This window comes from Piliocolobus tephrosceles, chromosome 5 (genome assembly GCF_002776525.5).
Source record: "Piliocolobus tephrosceles isolate RC106 chromosome 5, ASM277652v3, whole genome shotgun sequence".
Taxonomy (NCBI): domain Eukaryota; kingdom Metazoa; phylum Chordata; class Mammalia; order Primates; family Cercopithecidae; genus Piliocolobus; species Piliocolobus tephrosceles.
Window position 1 is genome coordinate 161,721,989 of NC_045438.1, and position 25,587 is coordinate 161,747,575.

General features: G+C 42.9%; 1 protein-coding gene across 6 annotated transcripts in view; it reads right to left on the bottom strand.

Moving 5' to 3' along the window:
- LY86 (lymphocyte antigen 86) overlaps nucleotides 1–25,587 on the bottom strand; it is a 63,223-nt gene that overhangs the window by 4,013 nt on the left and 33,623 nt on the right. For 3 of the 6 annotated variants that reach the window (XM_023221142.3, XM_023221144.2, XM_023221141.2), the window contains exons 3-5: nucleotides 25,446–25,532; nucleotides 24,020–24,148; nucleotides 1,473–1,525 (exon numbers count right to left, since the gene is read on the bottom strand). In XM_023221142.3, coding sequence (XP_023076910.2) covers nucleotides 1,473–1,525; nucleotides 24,020–24,148; nucleotides 25,446–25,532 — 269 coding nt within the window. The other 3 variants (XM_023221140.3, XM_023221143.3, XM_023221145.3) reach the window with 3 other exon arrangements.

A 25,587-nucleotide genomic window follows, 5' to 3' on the forward strand; every position in this document is an offset into this window, starting at 1 on the left:
AAAAAAAAAAAAAAAAAAAAAAAAAAAAAAAAAAAAAGAAAGAAGATGTGGTATATATACATAGTGGAATACTATATGGCCATAAAAAAGAATAAAATCTTATCATTTGTGGCAACATGGATGGAACTGGGGGTCATTATCATAAGTGAAATAAGCCAGGAACAAATACAAATATTGTTTATTCTCAATTATCTGTGGGAGCTAAAAAACATGATCACGTGGAGATAGAGAGTGGAAAGATAGATACCAGAGTGGAGAGGGAGGGGAGGAGAGGGAGAGGATAAAGAGAAGTGGATTGAAGGGTACAAACACACAGTTAATAGAAGACATAAATTCAGTGTTTGATAGCAGAGTAGGGTGACTATAGTTAACAAAAACGTATTCAGTGATGGACATCCTAAATAGCCTGACTTGATCACTACATATTATATACACATAATCAAATCTCACAGGTACTAAATACATCAGCATGCATTTTTAAAAGATCACATTTTTGTGATCCTTTCCATATTATTCCATAAGATTCTCTGAGGGCCTGTAATGCCAGCACTTTGGGAGGCTGAGGCAGGTGGATCAGGAGGTCAGGACTTCGGACCAGCCTGGCCAATATGGTGAAACTCTGTTTCTACTAAGAATCCAAAAACTAGCTGGGCATGGTGGTGCGTGCCTATAGTCCCAGCTACTCGGGAGGCTGAGGTGGAAGAGTAGCTTGAATCCGGGAGGCGGAGATTGCAGTGAGCTGAGATCATGCCCCTGCACTCCAGCCTGGGAGACAGAATGAGACTCTGTCTCAAAAAAAAAAAAAAAAAAAAAAAAAAATTATCTGAGGGGTAGCATATTGAACATTTATTGCTTATAGCAGAGTGATGTAAATTGAGCCATTTAATAATGTCACATTATCTTGAACAGAAAGGGATTAGTGGAAAATTCTACTCTGAGCTGTAAGCTTTGCCAGCAAATGCTAAGGATATGGGCATTTTATTGACTTAGTGGCAGCTCATGAGTAACAGTGAAAGGACAGTAACCAGGGGACCTTCACGCCTCCGTGGCTTGTGCGTCTTCCTTTCTCCGAACTGCCAGCCTCCTGAGCACGGTCCCAGCACATGCGTGGTGCCGCCCACACAGCCCAGCAGCACTGCCATATGGAACCCCACAGATGCCACAATCCTGCTGGACAAGACGCCGGCATCCCTCTCAGTGGGAGGTTTGTACTCGGAGGATTCCCTAAGGTTCACCGACATGTAAAATATTAAATGCCAAAATGACAAAGTCAGCGTGTCAAGAAATTTCAAGTGCCCACGGTGAAGCAGCAGTTTTATGAAGAAAGGGTTTTTGCAGGGATGGCCTATGGATAAGTTTTAAATTGTTTAACTCCTCCTCTTCTTTCTTGGTTTCTCCTCCTTTCCCTCCCCCTTTTTCTAGACTTCTTCAAGAAACAAACTATTTAATACAAAAATTAAGTAATATCTTACCTGAGGAATAGTAAATTCAGGATTATTGACAGGCCCAGCATAGTAAATCTGCTCTGAAAAAATATATAAAGCATACATGATGTTATGCAATCGTTTAAAAAAATGATTCATTCCTATGTTCTGTGGTCACACAGAAGTATGACAATTGTTGGCACCAAAATAAGAGCAGCTATTGCTAGAAATGTTTTCATTCCCTGATCTACACCTCATCTACATTCATTCACTTATTCATTCATGCCACAAATATTGGTCGGGCACCTTCCATGTGGCAGGCCCTGGGGATCCTGGGATGGAGAAAAGAAGTCTCTGTCCACACATTGCTTATATTCTGTTATGGTTTGGCTGTGTCCCCACTCAAATCTCATCTTGAGTTGTAGTTCCCATAATTCCTGTGTGTCATGGGAGGGACCCAGTGGGAGGTAACTGAATCATGGGAGTGGGTTTTCCCGTGTCGTTCTTGTGATAGTGAATAAGTCTCATGAGATCTGATGTTTTTTTAAAGGGCGGTTCCCCTGCACAGGTCCTCTTGCCTGCTGTCATAGAAGATGTGCCTTTGCTCCTCCTTTGCCTTCCACCATGATTGTGAGGCCTTCCCAGCCCTCTGGAACTGTGAGTCCATTAAACCTCTTTTTCTTTATAAATTACCCAGTCTTGGGTGTGTCTTCATAACAGTATGAAAATGAACTAATGCATATTCTACTGAGGAGAATGATGATACAGAAATAACTAAACAAGACAATATCCAGATTGTAACAAGTGCTGGAAAGAGACACCAAGTAATATGAGAGAGGCAGGAGGGTGTGGTGGGGAAGGGGCCAGGCCGGATGCAGGTTGCACAGGGTTAAGTCCCAGGATTAGTTGACTATGGACAGTTGTTATCTCTTTGGGCTCAGTTTCCTTGTTTTTTTTTTTTTTCTTTTCAAGATGGGTAAGGTAATGACAATAAGAGTACCTGCTTCCTAGGGTGGTAGGGAATTAAAAGAGGTAATCAATAAAAAGCACTAATAACAACACCTGGGAAGCACTCCATTAATACTCGCTAATGCCAGGAACTGGGAGGCACCATGTTCCACAGGGTGGAAGGTCATGGAGGCATCTATAAGGAGGTAGTATTTGAGCCAAGCCCTGAAGGAGCAGAATGGGCCAAGCATTTAAAGAGTTGGGGGAAGATCATCTCAGAATAACAAAGTAAGGACAGAGGCCTTGATGTGGAAAAGAGTTTAGGAAATTGGAAGGACAGAGGGAGATAAGTCTGCTGAAGCACAGTGAACAAGAGGAACTGTGTTGAGAAGAACTTGGAAAGATTAAGGGATGACATATTTCAGGACCTGCAGGAAATGGTAGGGAGTTCAGATTTCATTCCAGAGGCAGTGGAAAATGTGTTAAAAGTCATGTCAAAATAGCTAATTTATGTTTTGCAGAGATATTCTGCTGTGTAAAGAATGCAAAGAAGAGGCCAAGTGTGAAGGCTCTTCCGTGGCCAAGGTAAATGATGGATTGGTGAAGGGTGGTGGAGGTGGAGGTAGAGAACATGAATGAGATAATATTTGTGTTGGCTGATAGCACCCACCGATGAGTGGGTATAGAGAGTGGGGACCAGGAAGGTTTTGGTTTGAGCATCTGGATAGATGGGGGTGCCATTTATTGAGATTAGAGAAGCCTGGTGAGGCTGTGTGTGTGTGTGTGTGTGTGTGTGAGACGATTGAAGAGCTCTAATTCTGGGAGATGGTTAATAAGGATCCTTGGAAGCAGTTGGCTATACAAGTCTGGAATTTTAGGGAAAAGGTAGGAATGGAGCAATGAATATCGGAGTTATTAACATGTGGTGATTAAGCCATGGGACAGGATGAGATGCCCCCCTCACCCCAAAGAGATAGAATTAATCAACAGAGGAGAGGACAGGACCTCCTGAGGCCCTCCAACATTCAGAGGTTGGGTTGAGGAGAAGCCAGCCAAGGAGACTAAGAAGAGATGGTCACTGGAGTGAGAGGGTAGCCAGAGAGTGAAGGAGCAAGGAAGCCAGGAGATGAATATTTTTCAAACAGGAGGGTATTGCCAGCCATGCGGAATGCTGCTGCTGAGAGTTTGAGTAAGATGAGAACAGAATTGTGCAGTGGATTTTGCAACATGGAGGTCATTTGGTGACCTTGACAAGAACACTGGAGAGGTGAGTACAGATGCCTGAATGGGGTGGACTGAAGAGATATAAGGAGGTGAGGAAGTTAAGAGTTTTGTTATGAGAGGAAGCAAAAGCAAAAAAAAAAAAAAAGGATAAATGAAGGAGAGTGTGGTATTAAGAGTGGTTTGTTTCTTTGTTCAAGATGGGAGATACTGTACCATATTTGCTGTTTCAAGGGAATAATCTTGTAGAAAGAGAGATTGAAGCTGCTGAAGAAGGAATAACTGAAGACATGAAGGGTTTAAGAAGGTGGAAAGGAACGCTATTAACACTCCCTCCTGCATTTGAGAGAAGCATGAAAATTACTCCCACAATTGTAGGAGCGAAAACAGAGCAGAATGAGTTCAGGTGTAGATATGTTTGTAGATGGGCCAGTAAACCAATAGTGGGGCTCTTGTCTGATCACTTTGGTTTTTGCAGTGAAGTCCACAGACTTGTAGGGGGCACTAGATGGCAAAGGCCTGTGCTGTGTTGAGCAGCAAAAGGAGGAATATAATATTCATGGACATTGGGGAAGAAATTTACTTGAGAAATATAGTAAGATTTCTAGGCAGTGTTTAGTGCTTTTTTTGAGGTTTGTGGCCATAAATTTAAAGATACTCCAGTCAGCCCAGATGTATATTTTCTTAGAGACATTCAGTAGCTCCAGTGCTACTGAAGGTCAGTGGTTGGGTTGGAGTTTCACTGGACGAGAATGAAAAGGAGAGAAAGTCAAGGCTGTTGGGTTAGATGCAAGGAAAAGATTATAATAATAGACCGTAGAATCTAAGGTGGGTAAGGAAGAAAGTGAAGGCAGGAGGGAGTTGTTAATGGTAATAGTGGGGGAGTGAATTGAATGGAGTTTCTATTATTGCAGTCAAGGTGCTAGAATTGGTGAGCTGGCCGTATATGAGGAAGCCACATGGCAGAGGGCTTGACATTTAGATTTCAGAAATGGTGCATTTTTACAAGCTCTAAGATATCCAGGGTTGACATGAGACATGGTGGTTGAGGTGTAAAGATGGAAATGGTTGTTGGAAGTAAGGGGGTGAAAAAACTGAGACATTATGGTGCTTGGTGGGCTATCCACATCAGTATTGAAGTCAGCAAGAAGGATGACTCCTTGCCCAGCCCCTCAGTGATTACTGCCTCCCCTGTGATTCCCCAGCACTGCAAACAAGCATCGTGGCTAAGAGCACATGTCCAGCGGTCAGACTATCTGGGCTTGAATCTGAGTTCTTTTTTCATTAATTGGTCAAGTTACTTAACCTGTCTGAGCAGTACATGTAGGCACTGTAACTAATATGTGGTCACATATAGAGGGTTCAGAGGGACAGCCTGCCCGGGATTCATTTGTCATGCTGGTGCTTTGCCCAGCCTGAGGACGCACCCCTTGCATTGCAGTCTATGCTAATCGTGCCCCTAACAGATATGCACTGCAGTGGTTCAGCTACTGGAACATGATTTCTTTTTTGGAAGTTATCTTTTTCCCAGTAGATACTCTAGTCTAACCCAAGCCAAGACAATCAGAGCAGAGAGACAAAGAGATCCCTTCTCAATCTGTTCTGGCAAGAGAAGCGTTCACTGCAACTCACCAGTCTCTAGAGCTGCCTACTTTCTGCCTGGTGTTCCAGCTTTCTTGCTAATTCTGTGACTCCTAAATGTCCTTTCAAGAAATTCCCTTTGCTTTTGTTGGCTGGATTGGGTGTCTTCTGTTTGCAACTCAAGGATGTGGCTGCTACAGGCATGAACAAGCCAAGAGCACTCCTGCTGGCTGTCAGGGTTTGGACACAGTGTGGCTCAGGAGCAGAGTCCAAGAACAAGGACTGGTGTGCCATCCCTGTCTGATCTGGCTGGGTTCCCTTGAGCATGTTTCATACCTGCTTTATGCTTCTACAAATTGCTGTATGGTGGCACAGTACAAATGACTTGACCTAGGAAGCAGACAGACTTGGGTTTGAGACCCAGCTCTCCGACTCACTAGCTAAGTGATGTTGGGCAATTTGCTCAGCCATCCTGTAACTCAGTTTTTGCACTTGCAAAACAGAAATAGCAATGCCTCCCCATAGGGCATTGAGAGGACTAGAGAACTTGTGTGTCAAGTTGCTGAGCAGAATGTGGTCCCAAGGAAGGGTAGAAATGGCAGTTAGTTATTAACTGTATTATTATTCACCCAGGTGTGAAAAGGAGTAACAGAATGGACGTTCATTTGGTGGAAGCTGAAATATGCAATGAGACTAGGTTTTCTAGCTTCTTACTTGAGCCAGTCCATGTAACTGCTAAGTTCTGTCTGTGCTTTTTTTTTTTAAACTTTTGTTTTAAAAAATGGACGAGTATGATTCTTTGAAGAACAACACTAATGATACCTAAAATTTTGTTGTGCTCATTTAATGCCCCCAGGTTTGCTCATTTGTGTTCTTCACCGTTAAGAGGTCCCTCACTTGGCTGAGAGGTTTTCATTAAATTGGTCTCTTACAGTTTACAGTTTCAGTTGGAGCTTTTTGGGGGGGCTCATGAAGTTCTTGAGATAACTGCAAGTAACTCATGAAATTGTCTTTTTTTTTTAACCTGATAAAACAATCCCTAAAATTAAATTTTCACTCCGTCCTTTCTCAGATCTTCTCCAATTCTGAGATACCTTTAATTAACATTCTCACACTCCAGGACTATAAAAAGAGCCCCAGTATATTTGCACCCATTTCTTCCGTTTCTTTCATGTGCAATCTTTATCAGTTTTTAATGTGCAGTGGATTAAAGAAACTCACCTCCCTGGTTCTGAATACTTGAAGTCATTTCTGAGTACCAGCTTTTTTTTTTTTTTGACCCAGATCTTTGGGTGATTGTCATTGAGTGTCTTTTTGAAGAGAAAATTGGTTTATAAATTGTGGAAATAAAAGCTCCCAAGGGTTTTGGGTGACATCAACTTGATATGAGGGCCTGTGTCTTTTTTTTTTTTGAAACAGGGTCTGGCTCTGTCACCCAGGTTGTGCAATCTTGGTTCATTGCAACCTCCATCTTCCATGTTCAAGTGATCCTCCCATTCTCCCACCTCAGCCTCCTGAGTAGCTGAGACTATAGGTGCAAGCCACCACACCCGCCTAGTTTTTTGTGGAGATGGGGTTTCGTCATGTTGTCCAGGCTGGTCTCCAACTCCTGAGCTCAAGTGATTCACCCACCTTGGCCTCCCAAAGTGCTAGGATTATAGGCGTGAGCCACTGCACCTGGCTGGTCCTGTGTCTTGGTCTGCCTCTTTTTGTTCTCAATAACCAGCGCAGATGCAGCCTGCTGACTGCATGAACTCTTTTAGGCGACCCTCTCCCCATTTCCAAACCTTTTCTAGGATCTTGCTGGAATTCCTGCCAATTTCCCAAATTTATTATAAAATGTCATTAATACTGAAGCATTTTCAGGGCACTTTACAGTATAAAAATACTCAAGAGTTATAATTATGATGACTAGGCCAATTAGCATATCAAGAACAAATATTTTTGTTTAAAAAATCATTCATTCATTTACCTAGCATTTTGTGTTCCTTTCCCACCTGCTGGGCCCAGTAGGGCAGGGTAGAGGGGAGGCAGTGTCCTTTTATGCTCCAGTTATATTGAGAAATGATTGACAAATAAAAATTATATATATTTAGGTTGTATAATGTGGTTAACATATCCTCACATAGTCACCTTTCGTGTGTATGTTTGTGTGTGCACGTGTGTGTGCCTGCATGTGTGTGCATGCGTGCATTTGTGCGTGAATGTATGTGTATTTTTGTGTGTGTGCATGCTTATGTGTGTACATGCGTGCTTGTGTGTGTAGTGAGAACACTTGAGAGCTACTCTGCTAGTAATGTACAATACATGGTGATCAACAGTAGTCCCTGTGCTGTACGTTAGGTCTCTAGAACTTACTTATCTTCTAATTGTAAGTTTGCACCCTTTGACCACCATCTCCTCTTTTCCCGTACTCCTTAGACTCTGCCAACCACTCATCTACTCGGTTACTGTGAGTCTGACTTTTACTTTTGGATTCCACATGTAAGTAAGATCATGCAATATTTGTCTGCCTTATTTCATTTAGTATAATGTCCTCCAGGTATGTCCACGTTGTTGCAAATGGCAGAATGTCTTTCTTTTTTAAGGCTGAATCATATTCCATTGTGTGTGTAGACCACATTTTCTTTATCCATTCATCTGTCGCTGTTGTTTTCACATCTTGGCTACTGCGAATAATTCTGGGGGAAATTCCCACTGTTGGTGGGAATGTAAATTCATACAGCCACTGTGGAAAACAGTGTGGAGATTCCTCAAAAAATTAAAAATAGAACTCCCATATGATTCAGCAGTCCCACTTCTGGGTATATATATATATCCAAAGGAGATGAAATCAGTATCTGGAAGGGATACCTGCACGCAGGGAGGCAGTGTCAACCTGGGAGGATGCAGCCCTCCCTCTCCCCTCCAGGTGAGGGCAAGAGCAAGGTGGGAGGGAGCTCAGAGTCTGTGATGGCATCTGGCATGTGGAGGACCAAGCTGAGGGGCTAGAGGATGAAGAGGAAGGTGGAGAGGATGTTCCAGACCAACCAAGAGCATTGTCTCTGGAGGAGCGGGGAGGGAGTGCATGGCTTTATTCTAGTGAGCTCTTTATTCCTCTCCCTGCCTCTGGGTATTTCCCAAGAGACCCAAATCTGGAAGATGGAGAAGGCCCAGGCACTGATCCTCATCATGTTCCCTCTGATCTGTAGCTTTGCTTTCTTTAGTCTCTCTGATCCTTGAGGATGTAGTTCTTACTGTTCCCTTAAGACTTGGAATTGGTAGGTTAGGGCTCTCATTTAAGGTAATAATAAACTTGGCTGGGGTAAGGACAGATAAGAGTGTCCACTGCCTTCAGGGTGAATGTCACTGTAACTAGATCCCAGTAGGCCCTAAAGGCTGGCGGTTTCTTCAGGTTTCCATGGATTCCGGGCATTGTGGGTAGGTAAGCTCCAGGCTAGGCCAGGCCTAATTGTAACTTCTTAGTATTATTTTTCAGTGTGTCCTAATTTGGCAGCTCCTCAAGCTCCTGGGCCATTCAACTCTTATCCTCTGAGCCTCTGAGTCCTTTGTGTCTCTCCTGGAGGGGTCCTTCCGGGACTCTCAGTGCTGCAGGCTTGGCTGCTTCATTTCAGAGGGGGTTCTGCCGGTCCTCCACATGCAGTTGCACAGAATGTGCCTGGCTCAGGGTTGAATGGGATCAGAAATCCAGCTGTGCCCTATTGGGTCAGGGCCTGCAGCCCAGGACTGGGCTGGGTCCCACCAGCATATGCTTTTAGTGGTCTGGGCTGGGTCCCACCAGCATATGCTTTTAGTGGTCTGGGCCACATCCTCTCAGCCCCTGGTGGAATCCTGGCTGCTGGAGCGGGCATCAGCAGGGCCTCTGGCACTACTCTGTGTCAAGGGGCTGCCCCTCTGCATGCTTTCCTGCTTCAGAGAAGCCCATGCAGGGCAAGTGGGAAGTGCAGAGATGTGAACTCCTGAAGCCTCCTGACCCTGAGAAAGACAATTCTGAGGCACTCGCTGCAGTTCCCCAGGGGTTGCTGAGGGATGGAGCCCTAGTTCCCTGTGCTAGTCATCAGCTCCCTGATGCATCTCTTACTGGCTTTCCCCATCACCCTTGCTTCCTGGCATCACGGCCCAGTGTAGTACCCACCCCCAAGTCCTTGAACCTGGCTTTACTTGGGGGTACCCCAAACTAAGAACACTTCCTGGCAGAAGGTTCCCCTTTTTCTAATGTACACCAAGGCCATGGATGAGCTAGTGGTAGCCCTAGCCACCTGGCTGCTGATACATTTGCACCTGTTTCTTGTGATGGAACCACCTAGTTCAGAAATGATACCCGAATGCCCTGGAACCTGTTCCTTGACTTTCATGGCAAAGACCAGGAAGGAGAATTTTCATGCCCTGGATTATCTCCTTGAATTCTGTGAATCTCACACTCTGGGAGAAGACAGGAGCTGAGTGACAGGGACAGGAGGTGAAGACCTCAGCTGTGCTCCAAGGGGAGGAACAGAGCATGCGAGTAAGCCTGTGAGTTTTAGTAAAGAGGGACTGGAGGAAGGAGGAGAGGGGCCCAGTCAATCTCTGTTTTTGTTTTCTTTATTCAGTTGGATAGAGAGTTACTGTCCCTGATTAGTGCACAAGTGTCCAATAGTGCACAAGTGGAATAACCTATAATAAATCAAGTTAACTCTAATAAAGTGGATTTGAAAACTTTGGGACTCTTTGGCAAGTCAAGTGACCTTTTATTGGAGGATTATTTCTGTTGCTCCATAATTAGAACTTGCTCAACTTGATTTCTAAATGTTTCTTGGGGATGTCCAGCGTTTGGTCTCACCCCACTGGCTGTGTGAAGGGTCAGCATGTTCTGGGAATCATTGCTGTCATGTTTTTGGAGTCATAACTGTACTTTAGAATTTATAACTGTATAATTTGAGTTTGGATGACTTTTTCTATACATGAGTTATCTTAGTTCTGCTTCCAGCTAACTCTGCTTTGATATCTTTCCGCATCCATTCAACGAGGCATGTGAGATTTTATTTTATGGCCTTTCACTACCTAGAGAAAGTTAATGTTGTTTACAACTCGAAAATATTCACTGTGTACTTGTAATGAATCATTTACAAAATTAGAATTTTTCCTGGGTTTCTTCACTCATGGTCCTCTCCTTAGGCCTCTGCAGTGATTCAGAGATGTGCTCATTATCTCTACCCTCCTTTTCTTTTCTTTCTTTTGTTTTGAGAGAAGTCTCACTCTGTTGTCCAGGGCTGGAGTGCAATGGTGTGATCATAGCTCACCACAGCCTTAAATTCCTGGGCTCAAGTGATCCTCCTGCCTCAGCCTCCCAAGTAGCTGAGACTATACCACTATGCCCAGCTAATTTTTAAATTTTTTTTAGAGACGAGTGTCTTCCTATGTTGCCCAGGCTGATCTCAAACTCCCAGCTTCAAGAGATCCTCCCTGCCTCAGCCTCTGTAGCTGCTGGAATTATAGGAATAGCCACTGCACATGGCTATCCCTGCCCCTTCCTGCCTTTTTTAAATTTCTTTTTTCCAGAGATGGGGTTTCTTTCTCTGTGTTGCCCAGGCTGATCTAGAGTTCCTGAGCTCAAGCAATCTGTGCCCCTCGGCTTCCCAAAGTGCTGGGATTACAGGTGTGAGCCACCATACTTTTTCCTAGTAGAAGCTGGTTTTCCCTCCATGACAAACATGATGAAGGACTCCTTGCCATCTTACCATCTTTCTCTGCCAAGAATGGGCATAATACATGGGCCGTCATTGACTGCTAGCCAAATCATTTCTCCTGTGGTTAGAGCGCATGCAGGTGGTGGCTTTATGGGGGAAAGGTGACAATAATGGCCCGATAAAGCAAGCCCTTGGGAGTAATGATACAATCTCCTAATAGAAAGGCTCATCTCTTGCCTCAGCCTCAGATTTGTGAGCAAGTGCATTTGAGAACTGTGAAGTTCTCAGAGTTGTTGGACTTCTATGAAAGCATTTTAATGGAAAACCTATGGAGTTTGAGTTTTTGCCATATTAGACACAGTTTTGGGCCTTTTCACATGGCACACAGAGGTCAGCAAGGCACGCTGGTTTTCCAGATGGGGGTTGTGCAGGCTAGTAATGGTCCCCCAAAGAGGTCCAAGTCATAATCCCCAGAAACTGTGAATATGTTATCTTCTATGGCAACAGGAACTCTGCAGATGTGACTACATGAAGGATTTTGAGATGGGGAGATTATCCTGTGTGGCCCAAGGGGGCCCAATTGTAATTACAGAGGTCCTTATGAGAGCGAGGTCGGAAGTCAGAAGGAGGAGAAGGCCAGGTGGAGAGGGAAGCAGAGCAGAGTGATGTCACTAAAGGCCGAGGAATGCAGCAGCCTCTAGAAACTGAGAAAGGCAAGAAAGCCGGCTCTCCCTGGGCCTCCAGAAGAAACACAATTCTATGACACTTTGAAGCTAGCTTTCTGATATCCAGACTGTAAGAGAATGCATTGATGGTGTTGTCAACGGCGACGTGTATGGTGATTTGTTACAGCAGCTACAGAAAGTTCATACAGCGGTCTTGGATTAAGAAAGGAGGGACAAACCATTGTACACAGTGGTTTCAGGTCACTTTGCAGGGACCCTGAGTCAATTAAAAGTGTTTCTGGTCCTAGGTCATCCTTAGTCATAGTATGCTGGGCTCAAGGAACATAAAGAACCCTCCTTTCTTGTCCCTAGTGGTTTCAGGTCACTTTGCAGTTTGAGGGTAGGAGTTCTGCTAATACAATAAGTAAACCATTGTTTTTGGTGATTCTGCATGATGAGCCTGAGAAGGGACAAAGGTGATGGTTTGTTTGTATTTGTGCTCTCCACAAAGGGCCCTTCAGAACTATGACACAGATGTAACCCAGGAGTTGAGCAGAAGAGAAAGTACTTGGGTTTAGGGGTAGGCCAGAGAGTAGAATTTCTAACATGAACTCACAGATGAGCTCAGGATGGACTGTTAAAAATACTTCAGAGCAGTATAGATACTACCAGGTCAGATCTGTGCAATAGAACATTCCACAAAGATGGGAATGTTCTGTGTCTACACCATCAGTAGATCTACACTACAGTAGCCACCAGGCATGTGTAGCTGTTAGGAGCTTGAAATATGTCTGGTAGGACTGGTGCACTGAATTTTTAATTTAACTTAAATGTAAATTCTTTAAATAGCCACATATGACTTGTGGCTGTCATATTGGACAGTGAAATTCCAGATCAGCACTGGCTAAGAGAAATATAATGTGAACCATATATGCAACATACAATTTTCTAGTAACTACACACAAAAAATGAAAAAGAAATAAGTGAAATTAATTTAGTAATATATTTTGTTTAACCCACTTATTAAAAATATTACCATTTCAGCATGGAACCAATATAAAGAGTCTTAATGAGATATTTACATTTTTTTTTTCATACTTTGTACCAAGTCTTCAAAATCCGGTATGTATTCTGTACATTTCACTTTGGACTGGCTATGCTCCTAGTACTTAATGGCTGCAGGGGCCAGTAGCTACTGTCTGGACGGTGCCGACTATTTAGTCATTGATAAGGAAGTGGGGTCTAGCCAGGGAAATGACTTGCTTTCAGCAGCATTCCTTCTGCAAGGCCTGTTTTTCTGCTGTCCAGGTTCCCCCTCTGAGAGATACATAACTTCCAGCAGCAAAGCAAAAAGAATTTAAGTATTTTTGTCCCACCTACCAACCAATTCCTCAATTTTGTGGATAAATACTTTATACAACATTCAAAATACAACTTATACATTGGTGGGCTGATTAGATTCCTAGAAATGGAAATGAAGTAGATGATGATGGAAGCAAAGAAAAGAAATTGACTTGATCCTCCGAAACCTGGGCAACCCTGGGAGAGGGTCATGCTACTGGAAAGCTAAGAAAACAGACATCACAGAGGGCTGCGTTTCTCACACTGGGGTGGGGGTCCGGGCTCATGCCTATCAGGGCTCTCGGGGTGTCTAGTTTCTTAAAATGCAAAGACCAGCGGCTCTGGGATCCGATTGTGTGATATGGGGGAGCTGTGAGTTGGCCTTCTTAATTAGCTTCCTAAACGATTATTACATCAAAGTATGTCACTGAGCTGGATTTATGAAATTCCATAACGGTCAAGGATTTGTAAAGAAGCTTGTTTTAGAAAATTAAAAGTGTTTCTGGTCCTAGGTCATCCTTAGTCATAGTATGCTGGGCTCAAGGAACATAAAGAATTGACTGATGTCAAAGTACAGTTGCAGTATGGTTGGCTCATTTACAAACGTGCTTGAGTTTGAGGATGGGGAGAAAGCACCCAGGGCTCTAGAATTCCTTAAAAACCAATATGCTTCCTTTCATTTCATTTAGCAAGAAAAGGTGCTCTTTTGCTTAGTCATTACTGGTGCCCTCTGTAGAGTGGCTACTGCTTTTAGTTCTGTTTTTTTTTTTCTTTGCAGTTTGAGGGTAGAAGTTCTGCTAATACAATAAGTAAACCATTGTTTTTGGTGATTCTGCATGAATTTGCTGCAGCAGCAGCTGCCTGGTAATCACAAGCAGGAAATCTACCATTGAAGTCTGGAGACAAGGAATAATACATGAAAAGAAGAAAGGAATGAAGGGGAGATGACGGTGCTTCAAATTTCCAATTCCATGAGAGATGCAAATGACGCTCTCTCCCCACAGGGACAAAAGGGCCAGGGAAACTTCCCCTTGTTCAACCATCAGAAAATATGCAGGCTTGGACCAAAGGCATCTTCTTGCTACCTGTAAGGAAAAAGGTCTTAAACTTCTAAGCCTTGATGACTCCACTGCCTCTTCATGCGCCTTGTTAAAATGCAGACTTCCAATCTGAGATGGATGATGACTTGAGGGGCTCAGAGCCCTTGCTGGAGAAATCTGTCATCAGCTGCACAAAGCTGCTGCCATTATTGAATGCTTGCTGTGTGCAGAACACCATTCTATGGGCTTTACGTGTATTATCCCATGTTACCCTTATGACTGTCCCATGAGGTCACTTGTATTTTCTCTATTGTACACATGAGGAAACTGAGGCTCAGAGAGATTAAGTTACTTGTCTGAGGTCACATAAATGGTACGTGGCAGTGAAGATTTAGCTCTGTGTAGGTCTGGCTTCAAATCTTGTGCGTAACCACCAGGCTAGTGGTTCTCAAAGTGTGGTCCCTGGGCCAGCATCATCAGCCTCACCTGGGGACTTGTAAGAAATGCAGATTCTCAGACTCCTCGCCTGGTGTGTGGAACTGGACACCCTGGGGCTGGGTCTAGCAACTGTGGTTGAAGTTGGGCTCTGGGTGATGCTGATGCCTGCTCAAGGTTGAGAACCACTGGACTGGGCGAAGGTCCCTGCTCTCCAGCAGCAGCGCTGCAGTCTGATGAGTCAGGGGACAGGAAATGCTTCCAGAATAATATTGGTTTTGGTAACATGCTGCCTGCAGCTGCAAAATGACAGTGGGGATAATAATGGCAGGAGAAATAGTGCAATTTTTCAGGTCACAGAAAGTCAGCACTCCCTCCACGGGTCTATAGATCCATCCACGAGAAGAGGAGCCAAGACACATGAGTTCCCATCTCAGCCACTTTGTCACTGGGGATGCTGGCAGCGGTTGAAGGACAGGACCAGAAGCTAGGGCTGGGGGAGGTTGGGAAGGAAGTGTGGGGATGGAAAGCCTGCAGCTTCTGAAGGAGCAGGAAATCTAAAATGGCCCAGAAATCAAAGGTAAGCAAACAAGTATAACATAGGTGATACCCTAGAAAACATGTACAATAGACAATAGTCCCCCTTATCTGCAGTTTAACTTTCTGCAGTTTCAGTTACCTGTGGTCAGTTGTGGCCTGAAAATATTAAGGTATCTTGAGAGAGAGAGAGAAAGAGAGAGACAGAGAAAGAGAGAAAGAGGGACGATACTCACATATGTTTTATTACAGTAAATTGCTATAATTGTTCTCTTTTATTAGTTGTTATTGTTAATTTCTAACTATGGCTAATTTATAAATTGAATTTTATCATAGGTATATGTATGTATGGGGAAAATAGTAAATATAGGATTTGGTATTGTTCATGGCTTGGGGGTCTTGCACTTGGGGGTCTTGCACTTATTCATGCACTGGGGGTCTTGGAACATGTCCCTATCAGGTAAGAGGGGACTACCGTATTTTAAAATTTAGGCTTCTGTTAAGCCGCTTATTCCCCTTCTGTTATAGCCTAAATCAATACCTGAATTCCTGGGGCTTGCATTTGTTAATGTATGTGTAGTGAACATGAAACAGCTGAATCATGAAGCCCGTGGTAGTGGGGCCATGGCTGGGGGCATGCTTTACAGAGGTTGTCAGCTCATCAGCATAGATTAATTTCTTCAAGGTAGCACCTGCTGGGAAGGTGGTTTAGCCCTGTCTTCTACTCCAGCAGTGCAGGGGGTAAGGCATTTTGCAGAAAGCATTTGTGGATTTTTTCCAAATCTAGGCAGTAAACAGATTGCATTCCCAGCACTCCCCCCAAATTCCCTTCATTTCCCGGATCTGTGGAAAGGAGCACATTGAAACAGAAATAGAGGAGGCCATAGACCTCTAACTGATGGAATCTGACTACTGATCTAGATATTATTGTTAAGACAGAATTTTGAATTGATACAGACAGTGAGATTGAGAAGGCTCTGCAATGAATGATGCTGGGAGGATCACCAGGTCCAAGTGTTCAGCATGAACCAGGACCAGAAGAGAAACATTTAATTAGGAAAGGTAATGAAAAGGAAGGGAGGATGGGTAGCCATGAGCACCCACTCTGGCTACACCTTTGACTTACTTGTATATGTAAAATCAGTGAGTATTATAATAGAATCTCTTAGTTCTGTCAGAAAAATATCTGCCTTATGAGCAATATTATGCCAGACTTTAAATACAGTTCTCAGGGGATCTACTCTGTTTTATATTGAAATTCATCTAATTATAATGTGTTTCTCACTTTGGTCAAACAGTAGGAAAGCTCAGATTTACACAAAAGATAAACCAAGAACCAGTTATTTTCTCAACTAGAGGATTCTTCAGATTGCAAAAGATGTCATCATAATATTTCTTTTAATTGCAAGCTTTAAATATTAATGCGTTTAAAATCAAGTTTAAACCTGATTATTTTCTCTAGCTTGCATATTGCACACAGGGAGGTACGTTTATCTGTTGAATGTGTTTCATAATGGATTTTGCTCATACTGAGAAGTGGCCTGTGCAGGCATGGATGCACCATGAATCAGCAGTTCTTGGGGTCACCATTGTCTTCTGCACCTCTCTGGGATCCTGACATGAATAAGGCATCATTAAGTCCTCTCAGCTTTTCATTGGTTGGACTACATCAATCACAGCTTTCAAGGTCTCAAAGAAGATTCCTTGACCTACAGATACTCTAATTTATAATCATACACACCCAGTGTATACACACATGCACACACACACACACACACAATTTGTGTATCTAACTCACCTAAGCCTTTATTTTAATTTCAGCTGATTTTGGCAGTAGGTTGTGTACAACTGATATCTGCAAGTCAATCTGTGAATCAATACACAAATTATTTTTGAAAGAGTATTACTTGCTATGGAACCAAGGCCACTTTGCCTGGGTTGACCTACCCTGGTCAGAACTCACAGAGGTTTGGCTAGAACCAGGTTTGACAGTTGACACGTCTCTTATTATCAAGTGTGAAAATCGTGTGTTCCCTGGACACATTGGGGCGAACAACACACACTGGGGTGTATTGGAGGGTGGGGGATGGGAGGAGGGAGAGCATCAGGAAAAACAGCTAATAGATGTTGGGCTTAATACCTAGGCATTATCATGGGATGATCCGTGCAGTTATTCACTACGGCACATGTTTAACCATGTAACAAACCTGCACATCCTGCACATGTACCCCTGAACTTAAAATAGAAGTTGGAAGTAATATAAAACAACTTTCAAAAAGAAAGAAAATCATGTGTTCATTCTATTTACTTTATGGTTTTAATCCGAGTCTTTACCCAAATCTCCAGGTTCACTTCCAGTTGAGATCCTCACGTCTCCGTGGCCCTACACACTATATTCTTGACGGTCCAAACATGAGCCACCTTTAGGTCATTTCTCCCCACTTTTTATTCGGGTGGAGCTTGTGGAGCAAGCATGAAATGTTGCTTCTACTTCCCAGGGTGATACCTGAGTTTCAGGCACCACAGTATATCTTACAATCAAATTTTGGCTCTATTTAACGTATCATTTTATTCTCATCTTCCTGATGTGGGATATTCTAGGAAACTGCTTGAACAAAATGAACCTCGTTGAGAGTGGACATCAAGATGTGTTGAACGCTTGATAAATCAGAGACTGAAAGAGACTGGAGGGAACTTGACTCGATTCCAAGTTAGACAGGGCTGTGGGTGTCTCATGTGTGGTGCTGGTGAGTGCTGACAAGCCCAGACTTTGGGAAAAGTCCTTATGTCAGACAATTGTGGGCTAGGGTGACAGATCACACTTTGACGGATGTCAGGTTTCCTTGAAGGGAGTAGACATTCCTAAGATTATGTATTCTGGGTGGAAGTCAAGCCAGTGGCAGAAAATAAAAATTTTAGAGGCTGACCTTTGATCAAAGGAAGAAAACAAAACAGAACAGAACAGCATAGCCATGAAAGACTTGTTCAGTTACTGGTCAGGAAATTTTGGGATCCTAAGCAGGTTGGCAGTGTGCGATGTTACGGACTGGCTGCTCCTCTGGCTCTACGATGAGCCAGTTTGAATCTGAATCCTCACTCTGGCCTGTTTCTATGACAGACCTACCAGAGTTTATCAATCAGCCCTGCAGTTTTCACAAAATGCTCCTACCTTCTGCCTCAAGGTCCCTCAGGTAGGGGAGGAAGCCCAGGGACTCAGTGCTGTGATTCCTAACGCATCAGACACATTGCGTATCTTATTTAGTCTCCGCTGTTACCCAATCATGAATTATGGCCACTCTCATTTGATAGATGCAGTAATTGAGAAACAGAGAAATGAAATGGCCCTCCAGACTGTCCCTGGCAGCTGTGGGGAGGGAAGGAGACCTCCAGGCCCACTCTCTGGCTTTTTCCTAAGGTGCCCTTCCCCCTGCCAGCTGCCACTCTGCCCAGTCTTTCTGTTAAGTCCCCTTTGCCCCAAATCTAATTTGTTGGCACAGGCCTTATAAAACAGAGTCAAAGCACAGGTGCAGCATTATCCTTCGTGTCCTGGATCTGAATGTATGCTGCAGCTCAGGTCAAGTGTCCACCGAGTGACAGCCCAAGCGTACCTGTGCTCAGTAACTCTGGCAAAGAGCCCTGGATTCTGACTTAGCTTCTAGCAGTGGTTCACAAAATTTAGTATGCCACAGAATTACTTAGAGCAGGGTCGATTGGTCAAAAGAAGAATAATATTTCACCACATGTAAGAATTAAATGAAATTTAAATTTCAGTGTCCATAAATAAGTTAAACAAAGCCAAATCAATCATAAAATACATGCAGTAGATATAGACACACCTCACTTCATGTAATCTGGGCAAACAGCCATGGCCACTCATTTTCATATTATCTCTGCCAGGGCAGAGTTGAACGATTGCCACAGGGACCATATGGTCTGTAAAACCTAAAATGTTTACTATCCTTCCCTTTCCAGAAACAAGTTTGCCAACACGTGGCCCAAAGGGCTTATTAAAATACAGATCACTAAGCCCCAACCCCAGAGCTTCTGATTCAGTAAGTCTGGGTAGGGACCAAAAATTTGCCATTTCTAATAATTTCCTAGATGATGCTGATGCTGCTGGTCTGAGGACCACACTTTGAGAACCCCTGCCTTATAATAATGGCTGGTTATGCCCAAAGAAGATCCTCTGGTTTCTATAATTTTGTTATGCCCTTCCTTTAAATCGAAAAAAGACTGCCTTAGTGGAGGGCTGAAAGGAATTTACTTCTTCTCTAGCAAAGCTTTATGTCCAGAAGGGTTTGGAGCTGGACAGAAACCCAGTTCTACCGCCTGCTGGCTTTGTGACCTTGGGTAAGTTAGACTCAAGTTCCTTATCTATTAAGATGAGGGTGTATATAGGGAAAATAGTTTTTCCTCCTATATTCTCAACACAGAGCACTTCTGGTCACCACCTGGCTTGGCTCTTACTCCTCGAGATTCTGATTTCATTGGTCTGGGGTATGGCCTGGATGTTGGGATCTTCAAAACTATAAAGGGAGATAATAATGTAGCACTGTCCAATAAAAATATAAAGAGAGTCACACGTATAATTTTATGTTTTCTAGGAGCCACATTTTGAAAGGTGAAATTAATTTTAATATAATATTAATATCTTATCATTGATAAATAATTAAAATAATGTATTAATGATAAATTCTACTTAACTCAGTATATTCCAAACATTAACATTTCAACATACAACCAGTGGAACAATCACAGAGATATTTTACATTCTTTTTCTCAGACTAAAGCTTTGAAACTGAGTCTGTACTTTACACTTATAGCACATCTCTAATCAGACTGGCTGTATTTCGGGGTTCAGTAGTGACCTGTGGCTTGTGGTCATTGCTTCAGAAAGCACAGGAGTAGTTAATGTGCAACCAAGATGGAGACCCACTGCGGTAAGGGCGCGCTTGGTGTTCGCAGACCAGACCAAAGCTCCAGGACCACACAGGGGTTCTATCGGCATTATTATTCTTGAGGATTGAGGGAGTTGACTGCAGCTTCCCTCCTTTGGGCTAGGAATTAGGTGTGGTCATTAAGGACATTCAGTGAAGCTCAATTTTGTCTTAAAATTGGATGTGCAGCTTATGGAACCTGTTTGAAAGCATGGCGATCAACTAAAGCAAATAAATCTAAATGACTTGATGCTATCAGAGAAGACAGAAGGACCAGTGCAGCATTAACAGAGCAGGAAGTAAAACCGTGGCCAATTTTGTCTCCTTCTCAGTGAGCCCACAGCCTGAGTAAACGGGGCTGTGGGAATCCCAGGCAAGAGGATGGCTGTTAGATCATCCCTTGATATTCTACGCAACTCTTTGATTCAGAACTTTCTATTCAAGTCCAAATATCACTGGATATTACATAGGCTGTCATTCTCTTTGAAAACTCTTAGGTTTATTCCTAGGGGAACAGAATTTATTCTCTCTATTCTTTCTTGTAATGATAAACTAATATTTAAAAGAATAACCTTGCAAATTTATCATAAAAGCAAGCAAGATTTCCGAAAAAGACAAAAATAAAGATCTGCAGAGATAAGCGCTCTTAGCACTGAAGTGTGTACTCTTTCAGAGTATTTTTTTGGTGTATACACTTACACACATTTTATACAATAGAATTCAACAGTGAATACACTTTTATAGCATGCTTCTTTGTCACATAATATTCTTAAAAGTATATTTTCATGTAATTTAGTAATCTACAGCATCATTTTAAAATCACAGCCATTGTACCATTGTTTGGCTGAATAACGACCTACTTAGTCAATGCCCTATCATTGGCCATATGCGCTATTTCCTCCACATTGTCAATCATCACGTAAGCAATCATACTGAAAGAGCATCAGCTCGTCTTTGAATCCAATGTGATGCTTGCCTTAAAGCTAGCTGAGGACAAGGCAGAGGGAAAGGAGGCAACATTTCGGTCTCACTAAGTCTGACCCATTTTGTAGTTTTATCTGGCTTGGAGAAAAGCCAGCGAGATGCAGTTTGCAGAGGAATGCATAGTAATGCTGTGACAATGATACCAGACAGCTCAGCTGCGAGTGACACCACAATGTGCCGCCCACAGTGGACATTAGGTTTTCTCACTGCTCTGCTAAGAAGGACCTGCAAGCCCCACAGCAAGCCTTAACGTGTCAACAACAGCTTGTGCTTGGATTTGGATTGACTTTAGTTCTTCCTGGTGCCATTTTTCCCCTTCTGGTCTTAGTATTAACCACTTCTTTGGAACAGAATCATTCCTGCAGTAGGTTTGTGGGTTGGGTTAAAAAAATGTAATAATCCAAAAAACCTCTGGCTTTAAGATTTTAGTTTCTCTGCCTTATGTAGTTTACATAATTATTTGTTCACGCGGCATTTATATATTACTTTTCTGATCATTTTATACTATATGATAATTTACACTATATGAGGTTTTCTGGCAATTTCCCCAGTGCCAGCTTCTCAGTTTGCCTATGCAGTCATCACTCCCATTACAATAAAGCAAATAAATAGCTGCAGAGCTGCCCAGCATTCAAATAAGGCAAACATCAGCCTTTTGAACTGCTAAACTGAATTGAACACCTCAAACTGATTTAGGGAACCATCTCTCTTCTCTTTCATTCATCCTATTAAAACCATACACAGGGAAAAATAGCAAGGTTTTCCTATACTTGGAGGACCAGAACAATGTCCTCTCTGCTAGGGTTGGATGCATGTTGTGTCTTTATGTCATGCATGAGCAGTCTTAAGTAGTCATTTTAAAGGTGAACTGGTAAAGCTGTGTTCAATCCATCATATGTTCACAGGCAAATACAACAAAACAAGTATCTATTGTGTCTTTACTTTGTGCCAGGTCTCTTTGCCATGTCAGCGGTGACGGATAGGAGCAAGAAATATGCCTTCCTTCAAGGAGTTTGAAGTTTAATTGGGAGGGACACACACACTAACCATAAAATTCAGTTCCATCTGAGACAAGAACTACAGCAGAAATAGGAACATGATGCTCCCAGAGCACCCAGAGGGAGCACTTCATCTGTTGGCGTTGGAGGAAGTTTCAGAGAGAGAGAGAGAGAGAGACAGAGACAGAGAGAGACAGAGAAAGGGATACTTGAGCTAGGTCTGGATGAAAAGCAAATGGTGATTGGGCCACACATACTAAGGGGACCATCCAAACAATGTTGCAGGTGTTAAAATGCAGGCTCTGAAGAGAAAGTGGCAAAGGATTCCTTAAGCTGATGCCTAACGTATGTGTGGGGGGTGGAGCAAGATGTAGCTGAAGAAGGGAGGAAGGGAGGGAGGAGAGGAGGGAGAGAAGAAGGGAGAAAGGACTGACTGTGGGTGAAGAGTTCACAGTTGGCCTAGCTGAGGGCAGGTCGAAAAGGTTAAACAGGGACGGACTAATGACGAGTTCATCATTCTGAGGAAATGCATGAACATACTTGATTAACTAGAAATGTCTCCAGTAAGTTGAGAGAGGAAAACTGACTTATCATTGTAAGGTGGGCTAGCTAAGGAAAAAAAAAAAAGGTCCCAATTTGAAACAAAGTCAGATCACTGGGCAGAAAGATTCCTGAAATGATAATTTTAAATAAACCCGTGGTCAAAAGCAAGACACATTCATTCGTTGTCTTGTTTGTTCTTTTATTCGTTCAATCGTTAAAGCTAAGATTGGCGTCAGCCTGCCTGGGTTCAAGCCGTGGATCCTTCAAGCTCTGTGACTTGGTGCAAGCTCCTAAACCCCTCTGTGCTTCAGTTACACATTTAGAAAGTTGGAATATTAGTACAGTATTAACCTGTAAGGTTGGTGTGGGAAGTAAATGACTTATTGGATCTAAAGCTCTTATAACAGGGCCTGGTACGAATGCTCAATCGTGTGAGGCATTTTGCTCTGTGTGTCTCTGTATTCAGAGTTCTCTATGTATCAGCCACATTTGAAATACTGGGAATAAAAAGACAAAGGTGATATGACCGTACCCTCAAGCAGCTCGTAGTCCAATGTGGAAGATACATGGGAGTAAACCAGGACAGTCCAACATGGCAAACGCTAGGATAGAGTGATGTGCCACACAGTTGGTGGGGGTGGTGAGGGTGGTGAGGGAGCCAGGCTGAGTCTGTCCTCTACAGATCCCAGCAAAGTTCCCCCGGTTCCATCTGGTCAATCCTCCCTTAAGTTCCTTGTTTTCTTTTGTTTGCATCCCTTAGTGTAGGAAGGATATTCCAATTTCTTCTAGATCTTTCATTTAAAAGGAGTAATTGCTTCATTTCACAAGGAACTTTACTGTTTAAAATTCTAGCTCTCTTGAATGGGAAAATAGATAAAGGGGCATTTCTGAGATGTGGGGTGAGGGGTGTATGGAGAGTATGCCCTGCCTTGGCCAGTGGGAGTAGGAAGGAGGCCCTGGGAGGGGAGAGCAGCTGGAAGAGAACCACTCCTGGGGAAGGACAGTCAGAGAATAGAGCCAGGTTTTAACTACACCGCGGAAGCATCTCAGGGCCTTGGTGAAGCCATGGTAAAGACAAGAAGGAAAGGAGAGGTGGGGACAGGTGGCGGAAGGCTACCTTCTCTTTCTTCAAGGCTGTAAGGCAGGGAGTAGAGGGTTGGTGCGCTGGAGAAAAGGTAGCTAATATAATGGGGTTTCTGCCTCTCTACTTCTAGTATAACTACCCGATGCCTCTGTTAGTCAATGACCCCCGTTGGGAAAGGTGGTGACATATCATAAGCTTTATTTTTTTATTCTTTTTTGAAGTCCATTACTACGTTAAGGATACCCTGCCACTAAGGAAGTTGTGGAGGGAAAACCTGGAAGCACTCTGAACCTCAACGGATTTTTGGAAGCTCTTGGCTCTTCCTGCTGCCAGCCCTTTTTATAAACTGCTGCTACTCACAGTAACAATGTACTGCTTTAAAGCATCTCGTATGTGTCATTTCCTTTTGATATTCACAACAGCCCTGTAAGGTAGGCCTTATGGAATGGGCCTTACTGTTATTTTTATGCAACACATGCTGATAAGTGAGGATAAGCTCGTCCAAAGGTGAGGGGCAGAGACACAGCTCTGGTCTGGGTGTCCTGGCCTCAGATGCAAGTTTGCATTTATCTCTCTGCAGGCCTCTGCAAGCAGTGAGCAAGACAGATGGCTTACCTCCTTTCCTTCTTCCACAGAAAGAAAACTTGGGCAGAGCCACCTCACAGATGGGATAGGAGAAATTCAAAACAGATGAGCCTTGAGACATGAGAGCTAGGTCAAGAAATAGCTCTTTGATGTCCTCTCCTGGAGGAAAGAGAACAGCTTTACTCTTACTGCGTGTTTCACTGTATATCAAAGGCATTCACAGTATACAGCAGCATGAGCTAAAGAACCTTTTGTTTCCATTAATCTGCTCTGCCTGGGGAACAGTTTTCTTCTTTCCTTAGTAAAACAGCATTTAGGCAATGCTACAGGGGATTATGACGAGACCCTGGGTATGAAAGGTGGCTGTTTCTCAAAATACCTGCTTGGAGCAAGGTAGTTAATCGGCTGAGCTCCCCACCCTGGTGCTATGGCCTTTTAATGTGAAGTCTGCAGGTCTGGCTTCTGGAATTTCTCAGCTGCAGAGTATCATTTGTTCCCCATGATGGTGGTGGGCTGTGGTCACGCCTACATACACCTGCTGCTGTCACCAGGGAGGTATTGCAGCACAGGTACACAGGAAGCTTAGGTGGGTCCCATGGTGGTGGCTCCCAATTCTCTCTGCCTTTTTTTCCATTCCTCCCTTTTATGTTCCACCCACTCTTCCATTTCTCTTTTCTCTCTTTTTCTCTCCCCATAATATTTCTCGAGCTGCTGCTAGAGTCCAGATACTGGATAAGATTCTAGAAATACAAAGTTGCGTGAGAGTTCTTGATTTCTGTGAATGTTTCTTCCACTTTTCTGGAACGATTCCACATGCTAAGTTTATTAAACCTCTCTACTTTGATTTTGATATAACTGTTTTGGAAAAGGAGATAGTCTAGTAGCTATAGCAAATATTTTGACTAATTATAATTGTATGATCATATGATGAAAATTAAACAATCAGAAAGTGCTCTAGCTTATTGATTGGGGTAGGGGAGAAAATATTACATCTCCTCCTTGTCTATGTCAAGGTTTAAGAATTTGTATTAACTATTTGGGATACAAAATAACACAAATGACAAACCGTACTGCTGGTAGTAGATTTATTTGTTGCTGAGATAACTAAAAATGTTAGGAGATCCTGAGTAGACACTAATACTTAATCTCAAAATATTTTCCTTTTTTTATTTTTTTTTTGCTGCGTATACTGATTCCAGGTGCTTATATCGTCCAAATGAGTGCCTAGAGTCTTTTTAATACAAAAGTACAGCTTTAAGTGAGAGTTCTACCGTACCTGGATATAAACCAGAGAGAGATTTGAAAATGAAGATGTAAACAGTGTTAATTCCAGAGAGTGGTGAGGGAACAGTAGTTTAGCCAGTCATTATAGTTAATGTAAGTCATTGCGGGTGTGGAGTTGGAAGAGGCTGTGCAATGTTTTATTTCATGCTAATCATTTTTTTTTTTTACTTACTCAGAATTATTCCAAATCTAATGTTGATATTTGATTTTAATTGCTTGGAACACTTTTCAATAGAAAAGCCAAAATCTTGTAATGGATCTGCGAAGAAGAAAACAATAGATTAGTTGTGAGTACATCGTATATTCTGCAAACA